General features: G+C 40.6%; 1 protein-coding gene across 5 annotated transcripts in view; it reads right to left on the bottom strand.

Moving 5' to 3' along the window:
* The window catches only part of LOC132907676 (multidrug resistance protein homolog 49), a 74481-nt gene that overhangs the window by 14748 nt on the left and 33881 nt on the right, over positions 1–25852 (bottom strand). For 3 of the 5 annotated variants that reach the window (XM_060960998.1, XM_060960999.1, XM_060961000.1), the window contains 8 exons: positions 12180–12313; positions 9054–9123; positions 8513–8597; positions 7655–7848; positions 7111–7359; positions 4239–4652; positions 2685–3108; positions 929–1132 (listed from right to left, as the gene is read on the bottom strand). In XM_060960998.1, the coding sequence (XP_060816981.1) occupies positions 929–1132; positions 2685–3108; positions 4239–4652; positions 7111–7359; positions 7655–7848; positions 8513–8597; positions 9054–9123; positions 12180–12291 (1752 nt within the window). In that variant the 5' untranslated portion in view covers positions 12292–12313. The remainder of the gene's footprint in view (positions 1–928; positions 1133–2684; positions 3109–4238; positions 4653–7110; positions 7360–7654; positions 7849–8512; positions 8598–9053; positions 9124–12179; positions 12314–25852) is intronic. The other 2 variants (XM_060961001.1, XM_060961002.1) reach the window with 1 other exon arrangement.

Here is a 25852-nt window from a genome sequence, read left to right as displayed (position 1 = left end):
AAAACACTGTGCGTCTATTATTTGCTTATAAAACGAAAGAAACTTTTCGGACAACCTAATATAACAAATGGAGGATAGCTTGTGAGTCTGCATCATAAAATTACAAAATCGAAATTCTACATGAAAGGAAAATTTCGCAGTTTAGATCTATGAGAAAGAAGGTTTAGAAAGAGGTTTGGAAATCGAACGTTTCGAATGCTACGATTTGATATTCTGAAGATCAATATAGCATATATGGGGATGATGATAAAACGCAACGCGCATTTGTATCAATGTTGTTCGGTCCGTACCATTTTTGGAGTTACTTCAGTGTGTTTCGCGTTGTTCAAAATTTGCTCGATAAATTGTTCCATTGCAAATAAAAAAGATTACAACAGACAGTCTTCTCATCACAGTTTAGTAATTTGCGTAAGTCTTTATAAAACTTTCAGAAATATTCAGTATTCTAAATCAGACTGTAGAGACACTGATAAGATATTGAAATTTAAAAAATGGAAAATTCGACCGCAATGGCCATTAAGAAAACGTGTCCTTCCTTATCTCCATGATTAGAATCATCACGACTGCGATGATCAACGAGATAAAAGAGATGAACGAGAGGATACGCAAGGACGAGGTTAAAATTCCAAGCGAATTCACGGTTCCTGGACATGATTTTAATTAGACGCTCTCTCTCTTTGTGCCTGGATTCTAGAGATCCATCGGCACGGAAAGCGTACCACGTACCAAGAGCAAGGAAATCTTTCGACATAGGTCTATACTATGTGAACGTAACTCCGCACGCCTAGAGGTTCGAGCGACTGGTTGTTGAAAAGTGACCGAATCAATCGGTGCTCCGTCTGTCACGAACCACGAGAAGGGAAGCTGAAATTCCGTTGAGCCAGAGAAAACGGCAACGGAATGGAAGAATAGGTACGAAGCCACTCACCTCGGGCAGTTTACTGATGAAGTCGTGAGCGTTCGCTTCCTTCGCGGCTTTGATCATCTCCTCCTCGGTAATGCTGTCATTTCCGTACCGGATATTCTCCCGTATCGTTGTGTCAAAGAGCACCGGTTCCTGGCCGACCACGCCTATGTGCGAACGGAGCCATTGAACGTTCAACTTCGCCACGTCCACGCCGTCCAGTAAAACCTGTTCGAACAGAGAGATCGACGCGTGATCGTTGTGAGAATTGTCTTTGACATTGACCAATAGAGGTCCAGGGGGAACAGGACCAAGACGATGCGATGCGAAGAGAAAGATAAGGGCGATCGTTCAACGTCGTTGTCGGCCGTTTTCCTCGGATGGGCGAATTTTAGGCGAAAGCCCCTTTTATCGGCTATGGCGCAACAATGCCATGGAAAATATAAGTGGAAGGGAAAAGGAGTTCAAGAGCCAGCTCGAAAACATTATGCCAAATATACGGCGTAATATTTTTGGCAGGAGAAACTGCGACGGATGCAGGAACACGAGAAAATTTTACTACTGAGAGAACTCAGCCGCCGCGAGAAACGCTTCAAACTTGTTCCCTAAAATTCCCATCGCCGCGTTCGCGAATACAGATGTAATAATGGAATATATTCACGGTCGGGATATTGTTAACTCGGAACACACTTAACAAATTCACCCTCGCGAGTCACGCTTGCCTGGATACCGTGGAATTTAATCGAGTTGGAATTCGATGCTACGAAACGGGAATATTTCTGTATTTTATTCCGAACATCTCGTGAAATCTTCATCCGAGATAAAAATTTCGATCGTCTTATTGGCATAGGAAAAGTTGTATCGTTTCGAATAATAATTCTAGCAAGAACGAACGATAATGCTCTTCTGAACGATATACGCGAAAACCGTAATGGCGCGTACATCGACCTCACGACAGTCACCATTGCGATTTTGACCGAAAGAAAAACTTCATCGGGTTAATCAGAGAACTCGTCGCTTAGCCGTGCTCGTTGCGCAACGTCTGCATAAAAATATCGCTAGTTTCTACATTTTAATAAATTACTCCCTTTCCCTCGGTAAACAAACAAATTGAGGAGACGAGTCTACGATTCTCGTGGGATGGAGAATTCATGGCTACCGACCGTGGAGATAAAATTACTCTGAGAAACTAAATTATACGGATTAATACGAATAATAAAAATACGAATTATTATTATTATTTAATTAACGCGACAGCGAAAGTACCAGCTCGTTACAGTTTTCTAAATTAACAAGGGGAAATCTGATACGAGATATCATTAACAGGAGGCGCCAGCGCAACGGTTCCTATCTCAGCAGCACCGTGATATAATTTTTTAATCGCAATTATAAAAATTTAATATGCAGTTTTTTTATTCTTTAGTTCTTTTCTTCTTTTTTTTTTTTTTTTTTTTTTTGATCAGTTGTGTAATAAGCACGTTTCGCATTTCTCCAATTTTCACTGGCGCTACGCTTCTTCGATATCGCTCCCGTTTCAACACACGCAAATGGAATGATTCTAGGAAATCTTTAACACAGAATTGAAACATACGAATGACGCGTATCAATTATATATTCCTTAAATTTAAGCGTCTTCTAAACAATAAAAAGGTTTAACTCGAACTAAATTGAAGAGAGAAATGCGAACGATCTAATCGCACGATCTAAACGTTGTTTGGTCCAGCGATTCCCTACCTCCGTTTTGCTTCTCGCGCAAACACAAACTTTTCTTTTTACTTGCCTGTCCCTTATGAGGATCGTAGAGACGTTGGATGAGCTGGAGACAAGTAGACTTGCCACAGCCGGACCCGCCGACGAGTGCCACGGTCTCGCCCCGATTGATCTTCAGATTCAAACCTTGCAACACCTTCACGTCCTTTCTAGCGGGATACTGGAAGTGTACGTTCTTGAACTCGATCTCACCATTGACGGATGGAAGCTTCTGGCCGTCTTTGCTCAAGCTATCGATCGTTGGCACGCGATCAAGCACCTGGAAAATCGCCGCGGCTGAACCGCGCGCCACCGCGAACGCTTCGAGATGCGGCGATGTCAGGCCCATGTTCTGAGCGCCAGCTAGCACACCGAAGAACACGATCACCAACACCGCTGGTGTATACTCCTTCACATCCTTTGGCCTGTCCTCCAGGATCAGTTGAACTCCGTACCTGGCGAACGATAATCGTCAATTTAACATGCGTTCTAATTTTCATCTCGAGAACTTGTCGTTATTTATTGCAATTGTTCGAGATGTCTTGTTCCTTTTGACAATGAAACATCACATAGTGTACAAAGATAGAAGGATGACCAGTGAGGTGGCACAGAAACGAAAAGTATCTAATTTCGCTACTCTCAAAGTTCCCATTGTTTAACTTTGGCAACGCATCTCGACACGATGACAGAATAGATCGTGTTGCTACAATGTTTGTGTTATGTTAATGGTTGAAGCTGTTTACATACACCGAACATGTTACGATACATGCAGCGACTACGAGGTTTCACAGTGCTAGTTGCAATATACGTAAACTTGTATCAGCGTTATTATCTAGTTACGGTTTGCATCGACTCAGACGGGATCAGTGTACCATCTGATCGTATACCACATGTCTAGTCGTATGTAAACGGCTTAAAATTCTTAATCTATTCCTATCCGATTACTTTGATATTCGCATCTCTCACTCTTGAGCTACGGTTACTCTGCGAGTGTGTCTTTCGACGACCTAACATTTTGACGAATATATCACACGCAGTTCGTTCTTCAGATGTTTCCTCGGAACACTTTCCTTTTCCATCGCGCGATCCTATATGATTCGATTTAAGATATAACAGTAATAGAAATTCGTGTGCCTCGACTTACGATCGTGCGAGAGAAAATTTGATTTATCATAATCAAACCTGTATTCCTTCCCCTAGCCACCATTACGCACAAACTTTTTCCCTACGCTGTACGTAACTCGTCCATTTTCGAAAAGAGAAAACAACAGAAAAAGGAAGAGTTCCAAGGGAAGATCGTTTTATATCGAATTAGAGTAGCCAAGACAGCCACTTTCCATGGCAAACAAAGGAACACTCCTGTCTGATGCTTCCCTTTTAAAGCAAACAACTTTTACTTGAAACACCTCTGACACAATGCGGAAATTACATGGCTGACCCGTTTCTACCCTTCTCGTGCCTGTTTACCCGCGTCAAAAGCGTTTATTCTGAAAATACTCATATTTCTTTCATCTATGCTATAGTACGCAAACACATATCCTAAAAAGCGTACAAATATTTTCACACAATCTTAATATAGACATACCAAAACGCGATTGCGTAGCTGATGTATATGATGAACCACATCACGCCACCACCAACGCCGGACCACATTCCACGTCTTATTCCGGTTCTCTCGGCTGGTACTAGCTTCTCAGCGTATCTCTCCACTTCCTTTTCCTCTCCATTGAAGGCGATCACGGTCCTGATGGCGCCTAATACTTCCTCGGCTACTCTACCGGCTTGGCCATAAGCGTTCAACTCCTGAGCTGTTAAGGAGCTCTGAACTTTCGCTACTACGGCAGTGGCTATGACGATGATTGGTGCGCAACTTAGCACCACCAGCGTTAATTTCCAGCCGTATACGAACGATATGATGATGGAGGAGATGAAGGAGACCATGAGGTACGTGAACACGCCCAGCTTTTCTCCTATGCCTTCCTTCATCTTGTCCAAGTCTCTGCAACGTCATGACAACTTTTGGCTACATTCGTTAATCCATAAATGGTACCACTGCTTAATATTAATATCTGGTAAGTGAATTATCAATTATAACGAAAAGTACGTTTCGTTCAAAGCACACGCTTATTAAATTTTCTGTGGACAATTTAGTGTTCGGGTACCGGGTTACCCATCAACCGTGAACATTTTGATTGTCGGTGCAAATGCTGCAAAATTTAATTAACGAAACGCTACACAATAAAAATAAAACTGGACTTTGACATATGATCTTCAATTTAAATTTCCCTCGGATGAATTTCCACCCGATTAAGTGAATAAATTTGTGGAAAATTCTTCCTTCGTCGGCACGTTTGCCAGACTTCTCGTCGTTGTACAAGGTGACCACCACCGTAATTAGATACGTTCGTATAGTTTGGTGTCGGTTCTATCCAAAGTACCTGACGAAAATAACACGGAACCGCGGGCAACCATTCAGAATGAATTAATTAGAGTTTGCCTTATCTTCTACAATGCAAAGGTCACCTTGCAAAAGCTCGGGAAGTTCAATTCCAACGAATATTCAATTTATTTCCTCGTTTGTATCGCGCGACCATATTATGCACAGTTCCATTATCTCCTCTAATACGATTAAAGAAAACAAGCTGTCAAATAGCGATCGGAAAACAAACTAAAAATAAAATCTAACAGTGTATGCGTTTTAGCACGATATAAAGAAATGATTCCTCAAACCGTATGTATAAATGTCAAGGAGAAGTGTCACTGTGTTCGTGGCGTTTATATTTAACGTTGTTCATCCTGCTTCACGTTCTAGAATATTCGTGAAAATGTTGCGGCGCCACGTTAAGACATTTCCGGGCGATTACACAGCATTTACGGTACAATAACACATACTCGTGAATGTCGTGTAATCACGTTCAACTAAAATCAATATTGTCTCAAATTATACGAACTTTATTATAATTCCGTCTTACAGTCACACAATGTGAAATAACGTTTTCAAACTGATAACGGCAATATGTAGCGGGAAGTTGCGACACGAGAAACATTTTTACAAAATATGATTTTTATTCCTAACGATGATAGGAAGAAACGAACGAGAATAAGTTGACGCAATTACGACGAACGTATACGAAATGATTTACGATGATACAATGGATTACGAAAGTATTTGAACGCGTACGATAGACAATTTTTATGTATACATTGGTACGTGTTATATAAAACATTTTGGAATTTCATCAACATTGTAACGTGATATCGTTATATCATTAAAGCTGGAAACCTATATGAAAATGTACACAGCATTATTATTTTTTGTCAGATATGAAACTGTGCCACTATATACTGATCGATTCTCATTACCGTGAATGAAATTTCACAACGTTTTGTACAATACAAATAATATATTCACGAAAGGCTCCAATAAATATTCGAATACTTTCGTCAGTTACTATACGTAAAATCTGGTGAATCGTTTCACTCGATATGACAAAGAAAATACAGAAATCCTTGCTTTTCGATGATTGCCATTTAAGACAGGTGTTAAGTCAAGTTTACGTAATAAATGCGGACTATGAGCCAAATCGTTTTTAATGCCAATGGGTCTTGTAACTACATCGATATATACGCGTATCGCGATGCTATATTTACGATGCAACGAGATTTATTGTCTCTGTAACAGTGTAGAGTGATTCACTCTGTGTTTCAATCGTCTACTACAAACCGGAAATACTACCTGGCGACAAGAAGAAAAATTTAGCCACCGTGCAACGTCGAATTTCTTTCATCGAAATTGCACGCGTGTCTGTGCAATTATGCGACTTGCGCCACGGATATACTATTGCAGCGAACATTCTCGTCCCGAAATAAACAGATTGCACAAGGAAATACTCTAGTGGCGAAGCTTTAATTGGCCCGTTATGAATCCATCCTTGACTTTTCGATAATTACGCGGTCTGAAACGCAACCGCAAACAGAGATGGACTTTGTATCGGGTAAGGATTTCGATTCTCACGAGCGGCCACCTGTTGATGAGCAGAGATCTCGTTCCCTAAACTTTGCTTCTCGCTTCTCCGTTATACATGATCCGCGCTGCGTTTATATCCGCGGAACTGGGAGAAATCGAAACCGCAATGTTCACTTGAAAGCCGGATCGACGTAAGAAAATATGACTACTCGAGGCTATACATCTCCGTGTCTATAGTCCGGATAGTTTCCATACGGAAGGAAAAAATAGAATTTTCGAATAAAATGGAATTGATTTGAATTCACAATTTAAATATTAATTAGCTGTGATTTAAGTTTGGATTTTAACGAAACTATTATTTTAAAGTAAATTCTAATGGAAACGAAAGTCTGGCTGTTAAATATATTTCAAGGTTCAATCTGAAATCTTTCGTGTAAAATCTAATTGCCTCCTTTTAACGAATTATCGATTAACAGCGAAGTATACTTACTCGGTAATTCTACTGGCGAAGTTGGTCGACGTGTTGGTGTCGTACCACGTCATATCTTGTCTAAGAACAGCGCGAAGGAACATCTTACGTACTCGAGCGATTTGTCTAGAAGCCGCGATATTTAATAAATCGACCGTGAACACGGCAAAGAAAAATTGGAACGTGGATAGCGCCGCGGAGGATACACCAAACGCAACCGAGTCGTCGTACAGCGCGTCCATCCTCGCTTTGTATGTTTCATTGGGTCCCCTGCAATCATAATATTTATCTCATAAATACGTTGTATTATTCATCGAAAGGAAACCGTTCTTCTAGATTCTCAATTCGAAGTATCGTTCCGTGGAACAGTATCGACGTGGAAAATTACGGAACTTCGTAGCGATGTACCAAAGTAAACTAGACAGAACAAACTAGACTATATTCCCCTCGAGCGATCTATTTTCTCGTTAACGTAACGCGTCAGAGGCGAGTCTCGCGTCTCGGTTTCGTGCTAAAAATATGCAATTCAGGTAGTGTAGGCGTGTCTGAGTACGCCAAGACTTACAAGACCTTTCCTCCTCCGAACCACTTCAATATAAGCGTCGGTGTACTCGATTGATTCTCCGTATTACGATCCACCAGCAATGTGGTGAATTCACCATACTGAATCGTCGAAATGGGGATGCACAGGCCTGTCAAAGTTCCCATGATCAGGCCACCAAAAATCAGCATCAACTCCCCGCATGTTGCAAATCGAAACTGTGAACAGACGCAGAGCGATTCTCGTTACTGGGTTTCGTCAAAGCTTTCGCGTACGCCGCGATTAAACTGGAATTCAAAGTTTTGGCGAAGCAGAGAGAACTGAGGGAAAGTGAGAGAAAAAGGGGTAGCACAGGGGAAGCACCGGTGGGCAACAGCCATGGCAACGGACGTATTTTAATTAATTGCGCGCGAGCATCGACGTTATGTTAATTTTCCGAATGATGGGTTCACCGGGAATTCGCGAGATTCCGGTGGCGTCGACGGAGCAATTTGTCGCCGAACTAGTCGAAAATTTCAGAAACATATTCTCGAGTGATTTAGTGCTGGCAACTTCTGCCTTTCCGGCAGATTTAACCCCGGGGAAAATTAATGCTGGCCTAACGGTGATTAATGGACGGAGATCTGACTAGTTCTAAACAAAAACAAGCCCGATCGATCGACAGAATCGCGCTCGTTAAGTTTGTCAAAGACAAAGGGACTCGATAGCCAAACCGTTCGGCCGCTACAAGATCGATTTCGTCGTTTGATTCCAAACTAACACGGTGATATTTCAACTGTAACAGGATGTATGTAGAATGTTTGACAAATGTCGGTGACGTTTTCTGCTTACTTTGTATTTTAATTCGTTACTTCTCTTTTTCTTTTCACCCACGATACTTACGAGTTTGAAATAAGGCACTGGTGGCAAGGATTGTTCCGGCGCAACCGGCTTCTCCTCCTCCTTCGTTTGAGGTGGCACGAATTCACTGTGGACACAAAGTAATATTGACTTTTAATAAGAACACTTTTAAATACAATTATTCGTCGATGTGCTGCCCGTTATCCGTTCTTCTACTCTTTGTAGCAGCACGAGAAAATAATCGGTTATGGAAGAGTACTTCCGGATGCAAGGGAAAAACGATTTCCCCGAGAGAAAAGAAGCTTAAGAACCGGTTACGTTTCTTTCTTCTGCCATAGAAATGCAAAGTTCCGATTGTTTAATTTCCAATCCGGGAATACTCTTACAGGATATACTTGCTACAATTAAGAAATCATCGTGAATAAATTTATACGATTCTTGCAGTCTCTAGGGCGACCAGGATATCTCCTAATTAATTCCATAAGTTCCTACAATCATTTTGACTCCCATATTTACTCCTCCTATATTTCTCTTTCTAATTATTTAACAAAATCTCATTCATCTGTAAAAATCTTATTCGTACATTGGATCGCCATTCTCTTGTAGCATATACTGAGTTTCTTCTTTATCCTTCTTCGCATCTTGGAGCGTGTCTGAAATGAAATATACAAGGTTCCGTACACTGAACATCCTACAGCAATATTTTCATATGCATCAGCAGGGAAGACTTAAATATACGTTCGTCTCCTGTTTATCCGATCGCGAAACCGGACTTCGAATCCGATATCGCGTCGACGATTGCACTTCTGCGAATGTTTTCACTGATAAAAATTATTATCGATGAAAAATCATTTAAGATTTTCTTAATTACCTTCCTTAGATATTTCTCAATCAGATTTACTATCGGTTAATTACAAATAAACTCGTATCATCGCAATAATTTCATAGGTTGTTTATACAAATTGTTATTTATCCCGATTTGGAGAGTTTCGAATTTCCTGATTCTTTTTCTTTTTCTCCGACAAGTTCCAGATTTCGAGACCCTATTCCTACTTAAGATCGACTCGACGCTCGTAAACCTAGTTAGCTGAATTATTGGAGAAACGTGTAGTTAAAACGTGTGGCGAACTATAGTCGTGAAACCAGTGACATAAGCGATCGTTCAGTTAATTCAAAGCGCGTTGCTCCTCGACAAACACCGATAACGATCGGCACGCGTTCCTGCTCCTTCAAAATGAATGAAAGAAATCGAGTGGCAAAAATGCTAAAACGCTTGGCGTTCATCGACCAGCAGGATCATTTCCTCTGGGAAACGACTCAATGTGTTTTATAAAACAGCGCACTAACGTCTAAAATACAAATGGAACTTCCGCGACGAAGAAACCAACAGTTTCTCTCTTTCGCCTGAAACACCCTGACAAACGATCCAACGACTTCAGAGGAAATGGCCCCGCTAAATTGTCCAAGAATCTTTATCCTCTCGCAAATGTTACCCTACGATAATAACTCTTCTTCTCGATCGTTCATCATCATGTTCCTCTTCTAACTCTAACAAATCGTTTTTACAAATTTCTGCGTCGTTATCTCGCATGAATGCGAAATTATCGTCGTCTAATTTCCTTGACAATTTGAATGAACTATTACGTTTCACACGAAACCAGGAAATCTTCTGATACTTATGTTATCTTGAACTACTCGCTCTGGGCTTTACAGAGCCAATAATTTATATTATATCAGAAAATGGAATATAGCAAAGAGAAACTTTTATATTAGGATTGACTTGAATTAATGTTAAATTCCAGTTGAATGAAACCTGATCCCATTGCTATGAAACAGTCAAGGTATCCAAGCTTTTCACGATTGTACGAAGATTTAGTAACATCGTTGTTCGGGAATCGATTTCCATTATTTAGCATCTTAATAAACGAGTTAAATGGCACGCTGTATTATACGAGATCATAAATCTGCTAGGAACACTATGTAAATCGTTGGTTGGCGGATCAACGTAGACAGCCAGGACGTGAAGGATCGTCGTCGGCGTGTGAAAGGAAAAGCGAAGTTTCCGGTTTCCGTCGCGACGACCCCGGCAAGTGTCGGGCTTCGACGAAGTCTGGATCTTCCCGTAGGGGCTCCATTAGCGGAGTAATTGCTGTTCGAAACTCCTGCGACGAATCTACGATGGGTATTTTATACAAGGAACACGAGACTGCCAGCTACCATCGTAACAGTACGATGCATAGATGAATTTACCCCCCGGTGAACGAATCGCGCTCGACAAGTCCGATTTCGGGAGTTGAACGAGCAAACTTTTCCCTTCGATCCCTACGTTAATTCGATGAGATGGTGTAATTGTATTTCACAGGCTGACAATTAATTTCGATGCTGTAAACGAAGTTCCAAACAGAATGAACTTAACAATTATTATCGGATTATTATGCAGGATTATTACGTCTTGTAAGAACGTGGTAAATTTCGTGACAAACGACGAAACTATACTAATCGAAATAATTAAAAGACTATATTCCTATGGACGGCTGTATCGCACTAACCAATTGAACAGAAATAAAATCTTATGCAACACACTATAGTCGCTTATGGTGAGAATTTAATGCTTGAGAAAAATCAGTATTGGTTTTATACGATGAATTCTACATAATATATTTTTTCCAGTTTTCACTTGCGGTGATTTATCGGCGTGTACGTTTCTAAGGAGCATTAATCACGTTTCGTTTCGATCCATCTCTCAATATGAACGATTATTTCCTACACGACGAGTTTTCTTGAATTATTGCGGGCACGAAAATTCGCGAAACTATCTATCCAAGAAAAATTTGTACGCGCCTCCTTCGTGTCAGTAGTTTCCGTCATCTGTCGCCACTCGAATCGATCAATCTCTCAACTTTCTCGCCAATATCCTCCGGCCACGAATAAATGCAAATTTTGCGAAAACTCGCGGAAGAAGCACGACGGATGCAGCGTAAACGCTGTTTAAATTTTCCTCAAACTATTCTCGTTTCTATTCCAACCATAAAAAGAAGATTTAATAAGCCAGCATCAGGGATCGAAGCTCTGATTTTTACAAAATATCGCTGCTATAGATCGGATGGATTTTTATGCAAGTTTCTACTTTTCCAATTCTGCGTTCTAATAATTCATTCGTTTCATTTAAGCAGATATAACGTATACGCATTTTGTACAACTCTACACCTTTAAATTTCGTGTAAATGTGCATAAAAATCCGCATTCTAATTATCACGGCGAAGCAACATTATCGATTCGCGAAATCTCGAATGATTATTGGTTAGCGATCGATCAAGAATGATCGAGTGTCTGGACAACGGAACGCAGACAACGAGCGGTCGATCTTAAAGAAAGGAAAAAAACATCGCAATTTTTCATCTCATCGATCATGAACATTATAACCATCGATCAGTAACGGATAAGCTCGCCATTTATCCTCTTCCCTATTTCTCTGAGCTATTGTACAGAAACGAAGTTCTTCGAAATGTTCAGTCACCACGTTGTCGATAAAGCGACCAGCTTGTGTAAATTAATTTTTCGCGCGGTCAAATTTCGTCTTGGAAACGGTTACTTTACTTTTGGACTACTTGTCGCGAAGGGGAAAATTTAAGAAGCAGACGGAATCTTATGTACTTAATATAGTCGAAGAGGAAACTACGTATGTACATGGAATTGTTATGGTACTTACACTTCAAGAATATTTTTTCCTGGCGGTGAGAGTTTGTTTTTTGGGGTTCCATTTCCATACCCTGCGCCTTCTCGCGCGGATTTGCTGTCCACTGACAAATTCGCCGTGTCATCGCGCATTCTTAATTAACAACTCTGCAATTAAAAAGAGATATGACGATTTTAAAACCTTCTACAAATAACTTTGCAATCATAGATATTTCGTTCCATCCGACATTTTAATTAATATTAGGTTGTCCGAAAAGTGTTTTTCTTTCGCAAACGTATTTTTTTATAACAGTGCACCTTCATACAAACGTGAAACCAAGTGTGTGAAATGTCGCGGTGTTTATCTCAACAGAATAAAATGGATCGAACATAATTCGATAAAATAATATAAAACGTTGTACGTCTATTATTTCCTGATAAAACGAAAGAAACTTTTCGGACAACCTAATATATAAGCCAGACCGATTCTACTGTCTGAAAATTTTTCGATTTCGATACAAATATGCACGATTAGCTTCTTTTTACCTATATGATTATGATGAAAATGGTGACATACAAAAATGAATGGATGTAGGTATAAAATCTGACCCAATAGAAATCAACCTTAACAGTATATTTTCAATTACTGCAAAGACAAAAATTCTGTAATCCCTTATTTTACCAAACATTGTAACTCTAATAATAAGAAACACTTTGAGAATAAAAATCTCTGTTGGATCAGAAATAATAACCCTATAATAGTTAATTATCAAAATCGCCTGTTTCCTCAAAAATCCAAATAAAATGGAAGTTCAAACGAAGCCAAACGTTCGGTACAACTAATCGAACCCTGTCAACAACCGCTCGAGGTATAGTGTTGACAAAATTCGCGTCAGTTTCTCACGCCTCTTACACCACGGTACGCATCGGCGTTGTTCCGGTATGTTGGTTGGGAAGTGGCGTTTGGAGTTTGGAAACGTCACGCGCAACCAACGGGCCACACGTCGAGCCCTTGAGCTTTCAATAAACGCGGTACAATCGACATGGCATCAGGTTGGAAAAACGCAGGCCGCGGCGGGGCAGCCTTGCAGGATCGCGATAAATTAAGCCGAGCTGACGTTTTGATTGTCGGCCCGGCCTATATTTGTTGCGGTCAATATTTGCGTCGGCCGATCCATTGTCGCCGTTCGATCCGTTATAACCGTCTGTTTCGTCGGACGCGGGAGCAGGGACCCAGAGCTTTGCGCAAACTGCAATTAGCAACGATAATCCAGGGACAACAAACTCTATTTACCTCGGTCATTATCCACTGTATCATACGTTTACTATACAGGATATCCAATCTAAGCGATGACTAGAAACTCCGCTAATCCGTGTTAATTAATCGATTGACCGATAGGACCTATGATTAAGTTTGAAGGGTAGGCCTAGTCACATTTCGATTACGCGTTGACAATGACGAAAACATTCGTCCGATGATTCAGCGATCACTCTCTGGTCGGATAGGCTGATTGCCCGATACTTTGGATCTTTCACGATTGTATTATTTATTCGAAATTAAAGTACATAATAATTTTGTTTAATTTGATCAATTTTTGAGTAGAGGATTTTCCAAGATAATAGAATTCTAAACTCACTTGTCTTTTCTTTTTTTTTTCTAATCCCTGATTCCATGGTACGCGTAACAATTTCAAATTCTTCGATAGTGCGTGTGAATTATTAAATTACATTTATCAAAGGAATATTATTAATTGAGCGAAAGATAATAAAAACGAATAATGAAAGTAGGAAGAATTTATGTTATAATCTAATAGTTTGCGTGCGTGAGTAAATTATTTACTGTTTAATTGCGTTTAACTGAATGCATTCCTTAAAGAATAAACGGTGACAGTTAATAGATGGTAGAAGGAAAGTTCTGTTCCCTGTTCTTGCAATGACCGAGATCTTTCTAAATCTCCGGCTGCTCAACAGGCTATGGCGCGAACTAAAACGATAATTCAGCGCTCGAGGTGGCTATCATTTCTTGCTCGTGGTATATTACTACGTCGCTACACCGTAGAGTCGACTGCAAAAGGGACCAGACAGCTCTGCCATACGTATCAGTTCAAGTTTCAACCGAAGCTTTTACGTGCTATTTCTCTTTCTGCCTATTAAAATTCTTAAATTTAAATATATGAGAACATCATGGTCCAACGTGTTTCAATTTCTAAAATCGAGAAGAATCGAGAATTTTCCATTTGTACCAGGAAATAGCTTTCGAATGGGAGAACGAGAGTCAGAGAAAGACGAAGATGTAAGAACAAAAATATTAAACCTTCGATGTTCGAAATTTTGAAAGTTTTAACTACGTATGGAACGAATACGCTCGGTGATTCTGATGGGTCATAGCGTAAAAATGCATGACAACGAAACTTTGGCGAACCCGTGCAAATGAAACCGCGACAAGCGACAAAGCGTTAATGTTAAGCAACTGCAATTTGCCACTTGCGTTCTACAACGCTCGGTCTTTCTTGCATCCAATTGCTGTTCTAATTGTCGAATAAACGACGCGATAAAAACGGCTAAGTCATTAGGTCGTGTTGCGGACTGAGTTAGTAGGTGGTCTTTAATCGCGAAACAGAGTTGCTCTTCGGTAACTTTTTTCAACGAAAAACCGGTCCACCCTTTTAATTGTACAGACACGTCTTTAATCGTCGAAAGAAGGATCTCGATGTCGCCATTGTTCGTACTTGGAAGACGAATTACATCGAGATAATTCGATCAGACACGGTACATTAATTTATTCCTAACTCCATAGAATAGTCGATGTAATATGATTAAAATCTTTTAAGATAGCGTTTTCTCCTGCTCTTTCTCTTTTTCCGTACATCAACGATGGGCGAGAGTCTCGGTACCCAGTAATAAGGATCAAAAGCACTCTAAACGAGACTTCGTTGAGTAAACGAGAGAAAGCCAATAAATGGAAAAAAAAGAAGCCACCGTCCTTTTTATTCCCATCGTCCGTATCTCTCATTACTTTTGCTCTTTGATCAAGCGTTCTTTTGTTATGTCGTCTCGTCTTTCGCCGACGAATAGAGGCCAACTTTACCGTACCTCCGCTTTGGTAACTTGAAGCATAACGACGCAACGTATCGATATAGATATGTCGGACTGTCATTGGAACGCGGGGCGTATAATGAATCTTCCTGTGAGTTGACCATCGTTGTTGTATACCAGATGATATTTATTGAAGCGAATGTATTATAGAGTTTAACAAGCGATAGCGGTGGTTGAATAATCAAGATGTCGATGACGATGAGTTTAGGTTCGAGAACGAATACACGGTCAACGGGATGACGATTGCGATTTGGGACTCGACGTACTTGTTCACTGGACTAGTCGAACTTATCGTACTCTCTCGGTCCAAATGGAACTGTTCTTATATACTCCTCTCCGTACCTCTCTGTATCCCTCTGTATCCCTCAATCTTTGTTTTTAAGGAAAGATATTTAATTACTCCATACCTCTGTTAGGTACACGTCCCTCCCGTGAGCGAGGCTACGTTCAGCGACCCGTTATGTCACTTCCTGGACAGCCTTCCCGCAATATTGTTTTGTGGTTCCCCTAATAACACTTGCCAGGTCTTTTTTTGGCCTAAAGGCACTTAAACAATATTGCGGGTAGTAAGTGATGATGATTCACCAGATATTTCTTAGGCCATTCGTCCACGATACTACATTTATAACTGTTAAGGTTATTCGGTGTACGTGGAATTAAAGAAATGCGTGGGTAAATTGTAAGGTATTGTAAGTATATATATTGTGAATAATAAAGTACAAAGTGTGGAATACAATGTAAGCTGATCCAGATCCTCTCGCTAGTAATGTTACCCTGAGACTAAAAGAACCGTCGAAACCAACGTCGTACGTGTACCGCTTATGGTCTGTCATCGACGCATTTTAATGTCTACGCGCTATCGATGACCTTCGCACTTGAGAAACCGAAGACCAGATGCAGAGTTTTCTCAGAAGTGGCGATCACTTCAACAATAACGTTTACCAAACGCTGTTGCACCAATAGAAAGTAAATAAATAAAAATTATTAATATCTTTTTCACACACGTATGACATTCTCGAATTCGATTAGGATATCGCGAAATTCAGCGAGAATCTAATGGGCAAGAAGCTACGAGAACAAAGAGTTCTCCGGAAGTTGAGCTTTTATTAACGAGACGGTTGCTTTCAAAGCTGGAATTGAGAAACGAGGAGTAATAAAGAGCCGCGAGGGATCGGCGACATCGGGGGACCGGTCAATTTCGAATTATCCTATTTCATGCGAACGAGAGCTTTCCGATTTCATTTGTCTCCGTTCCAATAACCCCTCACTCTTCTCCACGGCACGGCCGGGTACACGCGATCCAATTTTTCCTTCGTTGCCCTCTCGAAAGGCAGTTTATAAAATTTCCCGTTCGTTGCGGGATCGATGCAACGATAAATTGTCTCTGAAGTTGCAAGGCCGACCCTCTCGTGCCCGGGACACGTCTTATCCCCGGTGCTCTGGCCGCTCTTTTTCGCGGCTCGTAAATCATCGATGAGCCCGTGAAACCGGAAGTCGAGCGGAAGGCCTTGCCAACGAGATATGGACTCGCATTTGCACCGTTTTGTCATCCCGTTCGCAAACTTACTCGTCGAGTATTATTAACGAAATCGAGAGATCTTGTCCTTTGAACAAATATTATTTCACCCTGGAAGTGTCCACAGTCCAATGTCTTTCATTTTAAAAGAATGGAATTTCTTTGTCGAATAATTTCCATAATGTTTCCACTGTGATACACGTTTTTGGCAATTTATTGCCAGAAGATTAGTTTCGTACAGTTAATGATCCAAAGTTTTGAAGAAGAGAAAATAGAGAAGGATGTTCGATATTCTGGAGGGTCGTCGATATTTTTCTGTAATTCTTCCCAAATGATTTTTATATGTAGCGGCACTCGACAGCAAAATATCACCACTTAACACTAACTAGTGTCGGACGACGGTAGCGCTGTGGTTAGTGCCTTAGGTTACGAACGTTCGGGACCCGGGTTCTCAAATCCCGGCGACCCGAAGTCCAATTTTTCTTTCACGATCCAAAAGATGAGAAGAAAAATCCAGCAGTACCCCAGCAAGTGCCATCTACACCCGCAGCAGAACCTGTCTCACTCTACACACTAGCAACTTTTTACAACTATCACGACAGCCTATTCACCTCGTATGTAAGAAAATTGCCCTGTGTATGGACAATAACGAAGATCAGTTGGCAATTAAGCGTAAATCGCTGCGAACATAATGACGTATAATGTATCCAACAACAATACCTGAAGCATTCGTGTAACGTTGAAGTGAAATAGTAAAAACCATGGAAATTTCTAGAATAATATTGTGAATGAATACCCCGTGAATCGATTTGAACGTGTTTAGAAATAGCAGCTAGCTCGTGAAGTTCGTAGCGATTAAAACAATTTACAGCCTCATTGATACTAATCTTGTTAGAAACGTGCAAGTTCCATGGTTCTATGTTAATTTCCCAAGGGAATCGTAATCTTTCTTTCGAATTCGCGGACCAATCTTTTCGAGATCCCCGTAACACGGCGAAGAACAAATTTCGGCAAGGAAAACAATCCGTGCGAAGTTTTGTCGCGCTAATGTATTCGCGAGTCGGTCTGCTCGGATATCGTTCGCCCTCTTTCTTTCTTTACTACCGCACCAGCAAGGCGGTAAACTTCGTCAGGAGCGTGTTCCGCTGCTGAAAAATCGCGGCTAATGGGAAAAATTGCTAAAGTTACACGGAAAGTTCACCGACGACTTTCGTCGTTCGTCGCGGCACCTTTCGCAATCGCGGAACTCCATTAAGCTTGGAAACTAATTTCCAACGGAGTTTCCGCGGTGAGCGTCGCATAATCCTTGCGTGGTCACCGGTGACTCGAATAATTTTTTTCAGGAACAATGTTTCGTGTATCTTCTGAAATTCTACCAAAGATCGATAAATGTTCATCCGCGAAATTGCTATTAAATTGCTATTATTTTTTTCAGGAACAATGTTTCGTGTATCTTCTGAAATTCTACCAAAGATCGATAAATGGTTATCCGCGAAATTGCTATTAAATCTAAATTATAGACAAGTCGCTGCGGAATAAGTCGTCGAACGATGAATTAATGACTATATGTTTGGATAATCTTCAGGTTGTAGTTAGAGCGAGCGAATAGAAGATCCGAAGATCGCAATGCATACGTCCATTAGAATCTATACGCGCATTTGACGGTTTGACGTACTGAGTTTGTCACAGCGCCAGTTTGTGCGGATTCACGTCCGCTGTAGCTACGGTCTTACTCGTTATCCATCTGCTTAGTTCCATGTAAATCTCGATGCATCGTTAATCGCGTGCAGCTGTAACTACAGCCTATACGTCGAAAGCAATCTTACCGTAGAATGTATATGGACAGATACAGACAAGCGTAGCGATTAGCGTTGTCGGTTTCCAGTGCGTCTGACCATAGAACGTCCGTTTCCCCTTACGCGCTGTTCCCTATCCTCGCTGATAAATTTCTTTACGCCGAATGAAACTGAATCTTTCTCATATATTTAATCGTAAAAAACGAAAGGTTAAGTTTCAGCAAATATCGGATTCCAGTTAAATGTTAATTTAATAAAGTGTAAAATAATCAGTACAACCAAAAGTATATTAATTTGCACTTTGAAATTTGTTCTTTTCCATAAAAGTTTGAGTTATTCTTATAAGAAATTGAGAACATCGTGACTTGCACCCTATTTTCTTTAAACCTCTTAATCGCGCATTTAAAAAGAACAAGCTCTCGATATTTTGTTTCCTTCTGAATCCATACTTAAATACATTGTTCAACGTTTTTACGATGAGAGGAACGAAACACCTCGTAGATAGCAACGCGGTTTAGCCAGCATTGGAAAAAGAGATACCTTTTAATCCAATGGTATCTGTCAAAAGCACGCGTAGCCAGTTGGCCGTGGTTCGCGTATTTACGATCGACGCGAAATTTACGGAGGCTGCGGCTGTTTAATTAGTAACAAAAATAATACAACACCGCGAGCTGAGATCATCTCTGACTGATAACGGTACAAAAGGTGGGAATTTTTCAGCGGGCAGCTTTTTCGCCAGAACAGAAATCGTGAATTATAAAGCTACCGCCGACGAGATCCTCGACCGAGGAGAGTTATAATTAAAGCGATTCCGCTTTACCGTACTCGGCTGCTTTGTGCTCTCGGAGGTTCGTTAAGTCCGACAAATTAATTTCCATTGTATTTTCAAACGGCCAGCGGGCACACTTCTCGCGGCCTTAAACCCGACTGCATGTGGAAAGTTCGAGAACCGTGCCATCACCTAATTCATGGCGTCTGTCGGTCGCGTTTCCAGATCCGAATCTAACGATGTGCCGTGGAAAAAAGTTCCTTTGGAATTCGAGAATATTTTACCAATGCTCTGTTCGACCAACGATGAATGCTTGAACCAACTTTTTCCGCTCGGAGGAAACGTTTCATTGAAAAACGTTCGTCCTTTTGCAGGTCGTGAATTTTTTACTAAAATACCGACCGAAATGTATCATACACACAGATGATTATAATTAAAATTAATAATCGCAAAAACAAAGAATTTAAAACCTGTCAAAACGATAACAGTCCTAGAGTTACAAAATCAAGAGATGGAATTAATTAATCCTACTGTTACGACCGTTCGCGGAGAGACGCGGTCGCGAGGAAAACGCATCAGCGAGAAGCATAAACTCTCGCTACGATTCGACTAATCGACGCCGCAAAAGTTGTTCCCCTTGTTTCGATTAAGATAACAGGGGTGGTTCAATGAATGCAACTGTAGTCCACAGTTATATAATATATATATTTCCACCAGATTACAACACTTACAGCGTAGAAGGAAATTATTGGACTTCGTCGTGTCGGTTGACAATGATTGACCCGAGGGTTGATAGAGTTAGCGTGTTGAATGCCGAGAACTTGTTAGAATAGTAGACTTGACTGCCCGATGAGCGAAAGAACAGTAGTGTTGACTGTTCGAGGAGTGTAAGAGCAGTAACAGACCCATCTCGTACTATTTAGGAGGAAAGCTCGGTATGGGTGTATCCTTTTTGAACTAAGAACGCGGATTCGTTGGTGACAGTTTTTGGCCGGGAGGGTGAGGGTAATAGACATTGTTTCTATTGGCTACTAAGACTGTCGATGAACTAGGAAGGGTCTTAACCGCCCTCGATAGAAAGTTGGTAGTAGGAAGCGTCGCACGCGTGCAAAACTAACTTTCACGTGTTTTCCCGAAACAAACCAGAAACCTTAGAAAACGCTTTCGTAAAAAGACCTTTGTTTGATCTGAAAGACTTTAGCTAGATTTATGGTCAGTCCTTGAGAATCTTAAGAGGTACGCAATAAGGATGTGCGGACATCTTACTGCCATACGTTCGCGATGTGAAGCCCGGTACAGGTAGAAAGTCGGCCGACGTAACACCTACGACTTTCAATTTTAATCCGTATCCAAATATACTGTGCCAATAAATATAACGATATACCGTGCCAACGAAAGTGAAACAATGGAAATAGTATTATCAAAAAAAAAGTATGAAGTCAGTCACTTTCACGAGTTCGTTAATTCTAGTGTTAAAAAGCTAACACATCGATATAGTGATATATGATATTCATGTTAAAACACAAGTTAGTTTATCGTTCAAATGGTCGATCAATGGTATGATGACTTATTTTTCTTCGTCATCTGGTTTCAATATTTATCTTGGCCCGACCGTGTTATTCGAGAAAATTTATTTTAAGTATCCTTCGTTATTAACGATCGCGATTACGCGTTTCGCGGCCTCCTTTTCGTAGTCGACGTCTAGTCGACGAACCAACGAATTCCGTAATCGGCCGCCGACTAATTTTAGACGTTCCGTGGACCTACCGCTTCTACGGCTTGTACGTCGCGTCTCCGACTTGCTTTACAACGACTGGAACAATTTAATCGACGTTTACGATCTTTCCGCTTATTAGAGCTATCGAAACAAACGAATATTTCGTTTGAATTGCACACAGAGAAACCTTTTCTTTCTGAGCCAACAGACCGCGGTAAATCGTAAATGTCGTTTCATTCAGATAAATTTATTATAATTCTGTGCAACGAGCATCTCTGGAACAAGATAGAAGCGCTGATCCAATTCTACGAAATAGAGTCTCGTGAATCACCAAAAATATCCAAAATATCTGCGTATCTCTAGATTTTCTGCGAGCGATAACGTTAGTCAATTCGAGCTTCCTTTCGTTTATTGAACGATTATTCTGGATTTCTGGCGTAAGAAGCGAATCGTGCGATATACGAGCCACACTTCTGGCTCATTATCAATAATTCGATGATGTTTTCCCTTAGAATATAAAGGGTTGGCAGTGGAATTCACTATCTTTTCTTCATTTTTTATATTTTGTGACTCTTCCTGATTATTTTTATCGAATATCACGTCACGAAGAAGTTCGAACAAAAACCTGATTTTGCCAACTCCTTCGAGAAGAGACTGCGACAAGATAATCCTCATCCGTACATTGCATATAAAACTTTGAGAAACATAAAACAAGACGAGTTGAGCACGTCTCGACATCAAACCATCCACTGACTGGAGAATGCTTCTCCAAAATCGACGACACTAGAACCATCTTGCCGTATATTTTGCTTCAACGTCGGCCAAATTTCACGAACGAAGGATGAAAAAATGATCAAAAATACAATAAGAGATTATCGATTCGAGCGGAGTTTATTTCGACTGAGAATTGTCATTTCTTCAACTTCATCGAATTTTGTTTACGAAAATGAAAAGGTCACGACCTAATATTTACGATCGCGTGAAAAACGTTTGCAAGATGAAATTCGCCTGGCCGATGATAAAAATTATAGTAAATAAGCCCCATTTTTTCCCTGAAATATTCTAACTAGCGAACTGCACGTTCGTATAGATTCGTATAGAATGTAAGAAAAGTATAAGAGTACGTCATAGTGGAAATTACGGCTCGAGTGACGCAAACTGAGAAACAAACGCGTGCCTCGGCGGCTATTTTGAGAATAAGCCGTACACTTACACGCGCCGAGCGGCTCAATTTCTTCGAGCATAAACGCTAAACAAAAAAAAAAAAAAGAAAGAAAAAGAAAGAGAAAGGAGTATTTCGTAAAGAATGTAAAGAAGCTTGTATCATTCGCGAGCAAATCGTCTGGTGATATTTTTATATACACGCGATCCGACGTCCACGTGCGTCGATCGAAAGGCTAAATACGTGGAGGACCTGACAGACGAGATCGTCTGCAACCTTGGGAGAGTCTGGCCAACACCGCCCACTCTTTTGCCAACTCGATTTCGCGGAAGCTTCTTCGACGTTGGCAGAAGACGTACGTCTCGGATTCTCCGTCTCGCCCCGTCCTTTTCTCTCGCTACATCGACCTGGTAAACCGAAAATATCGCGCGATAATGGCGAAACGAGGGACGCCTCGTTCAAAGGCGCTGATTTTCTACGAGGTCACCGAGCAAAGTATTCTTTAAGCACTAAAAAGGTGTATTCTCGTTGCCAAGAACGGCGATCGCGAATGGAGCTTACGTTGCCAAGAAAAGCATCTGGACATCGAATACAGCGAATCTGAGTCTAACTAATCAGGACGAGACGGCAGAAAAACGTGCAGATTGCGAGGAAGCCGAATTGAGACTGCAAACGGACTAGAGCACATTTCGTAGTATTCGTTTATTCCTATAATCTGTATAAATCAAACAAAGATAGAGGAGTATATTTTTCCTAAAGAAAATCCAGATAACGAAACTGAAGACAAGGAACGATCTTTGTCTATGTTCGCCTTTCTTCAAGAAAGCAAAGGATTATTCTAGCGTCTTTCATTTTTGTCCAATATATTGCAAATGTTTTTAGCGAAATATTCATCGTATAACATAATTGAATATATGGATGTATCCGTAATTATACCACACAATGTAATATCTAATTAAATGATGAAGCTGTGGGCAAATATCGTGTCAAAGTTTTTACAAATCGATTAATTTCTACTCGAAAGTAAATATAGCTTCCAAGTACTAGAACGTACACTATTATATTTAATAGAATGACAAATTCTCAAATCGATTAGTTGCTGCATTGAATATTTGATTAGACTGATATTTGCTCTAGATAACGAAACATTCGATTTGTTGTGTATTGAGACTAATCTATTGTTGGTAATGCCTCGATTAATTGATACTGATGTAAAGCATTGGAAGAACCCGGTGATATTACAGTAGCAGTGTTATCAGAAAGTAATCCAACGTCAGACTTAGTTTACTCATTGGTGGTCGTATCTCTGTGACTAATAAGAGATATTAATAAGAGACTGTGGTCGATCGAGATACGATGATTGTCGTTTATTTCAATATTGCCACAATGATTCCGAAGAAAAGTTTCCTCAGATTGTAAGCATTGGCCATCAAAGAACGTACACCTTGTACCATCGTGTTGCACCACCGATAGAAACGGACGACCGAGGATCGCGACGACGATGTGTTCCTTGACGTATCGCCGAGGAACGCAAACACACGCTGTGTTTACAATCGTCTCGTTGTTCCGTGATTTCGACGATTCGAGTTGCGCGGTGAAAAGCATCGAAGATTTCCTAGCGTCAAAATGATGTCAAAGAGGAGAAGAGAAGCGCTACTTCTGGAACTGAGATGCGGAAACAAATGTTAACAGAGATTTCGAGAACGACAAAGTGGCGTGAAACGATTCACGCGATTGGAAATTCCGGAGATGATCTTAAAGATATCACGAGATCGATAAGCCATCCATCTATCATTATTTCGGTTTGCGATATGATTGTGTCGCGAGACATTTAGATTCGAAATTTCATCGAATTATTCATTTGTTTCTTCTTGAGATAAATCTTTTGGTAGATAAAAATAACAGGTGAAAGAAAGACGTTATTGTATGAGAATAAGTTAAAAGCCTATTACTATAATATGCACTGTTATTTACGAGTATTGAAACACTTTCTAATTTCGTGCATAACGTTGCTAATCGTTCTAAATTGACAAGAGACAGATTACAGCTTTACAACGGGTAAATTTTCGAAATACGTGGCGAAAAATTATGATAACGAACGAACAATTTTATACATAAATTACATGCAAGTTTACAGCTGTAGAATTGTTTGGTACAAAGAAGAATTGGAAGAATTTCGGATGAATTAAATATTCCAAAATAGCCATCATTTGAAACTGATTTATCAAGTGATTTATACGTAGCAAGCGCTCAGACAGCGAAGTATAAGTAAAATATTTAATAAAAATGAAACCAGAAACCTAGTTACAGAGTGTTAAACGTTCTTAATAGCGAAGGGGTTGATAGAGAAAAACCAGTGAAGACGAGGGGAAACAAATTTCAGTGCTCAAAATTCGGATAGGAAGGGAAACGAAAAAAGAGAAATGGAAAAAGAACGAACGAGAAAGTTCGTTTTCGCGCGACCAAACTAATCCTTTTCGTGACAAATGGGAAGATATTGCCGCGTTCTTCTCCCTGTCTGACTCGAAAACGCTTAATCCCTTTGTAAAAATTAACTCCGTCGCAGAGAAACTGTTCCCAATCGCTAGGTAACATCGATATCGCAAAGCCGAAACTCGACACTCTTCCAACGCTTCTTTCCACCCTATCGTTCTATCTCTTTTCCTACCAACGATAATCGAGGGAATAGGATCGAAGCGATAAAACGGCATAAAATAAAACCTGGCGAAAGATGTAGATCTTACTGACCAGTAATCCTTAGGACCGATAGCTTCTCTAGGATTGGCGTATTAACTTGCTTCATAGAAAAAATCTGGGAATCTTCGAGCATCGGCGCGCGATAAAGCGAGCGACATGAAGTAGGAACAAATCATTTATCAAACAGCTATGCAAACAAACCATCTACCCCTTTTACTATTTCGAGATGCACTGAAACGAAATTCAATCAGACAGTTGTAGAACCAATAGAAAGTTTAAAAAACACCTCGTATCAACTTTTTCGAACTAACAATTTCGATTAATACGAGCTTTCGAATCCGCAACGAATAATCCCACTCAGCGTCCGATCGTGGGTTCACGATCCTCTAAAGCGCTTGGCTGCTTCGTCGATTCGCGTCCAATTCTCTCTAGTTTCGTTCCGTGTACGCGAGGAGTCGACACGGAGGAAGACGATAAAAAAAGAAAGCTTTGAAAAAGGAATTTTAAAAAAAGGATAAGGAAGTGATAAAAAAAAAAAAAAATAGTGAAAAATAGCGATAGCGAAAACTGCGTGGATCGCTGGTGACGATAATTGGAAGGGGACGGCCACGTTTCACAGGAATTTCGAGTCATTAGAGTCTACACGAGGAGGTGGAGAATTCGCGTAACAAAGGAGATTAAAGCGACCGGGGATCTTGTCAGCGGACGGGGGCTGGCAATCCTTTGCGCAACAGCTGCCGCTAACTATCCGCGGCTCGTCGACCGTCCAATCCAGTTAAGGGAGTTTAGAGTTTAACGCTGTTACACGAATCAACACAGAAGGTCGCGTCGCCGCGAAAATCTCCGCTCCGTATCCCTGCGCCCTGTCGTGATCGGACCCGTAAATTTCAACGTCGAAGGTAACGAGCTTTTGAATCTTCGAGCAAAGCCTACCCTTTGAACACTGCCAATCGA

The sequence above is a fragment of the Bombus pascuorum genome, chromosome 6, assembly GCF_905332965.1.
Source record: "Bombus pascuorum chromosome 6, iyBomPasc1.1, whole genome shotgun sequence".
NCBI lineage: Eukaryota > Metazoa > Arthropoda > Insecta > Hymenoptera > Apidae > Bombus > Bombus pascuorum.
The sequence above is the reverse complement of the archived record's forward strand: the minus strand, read 5'-3'. Positions and strand labels throughout refer to the sequence as shown.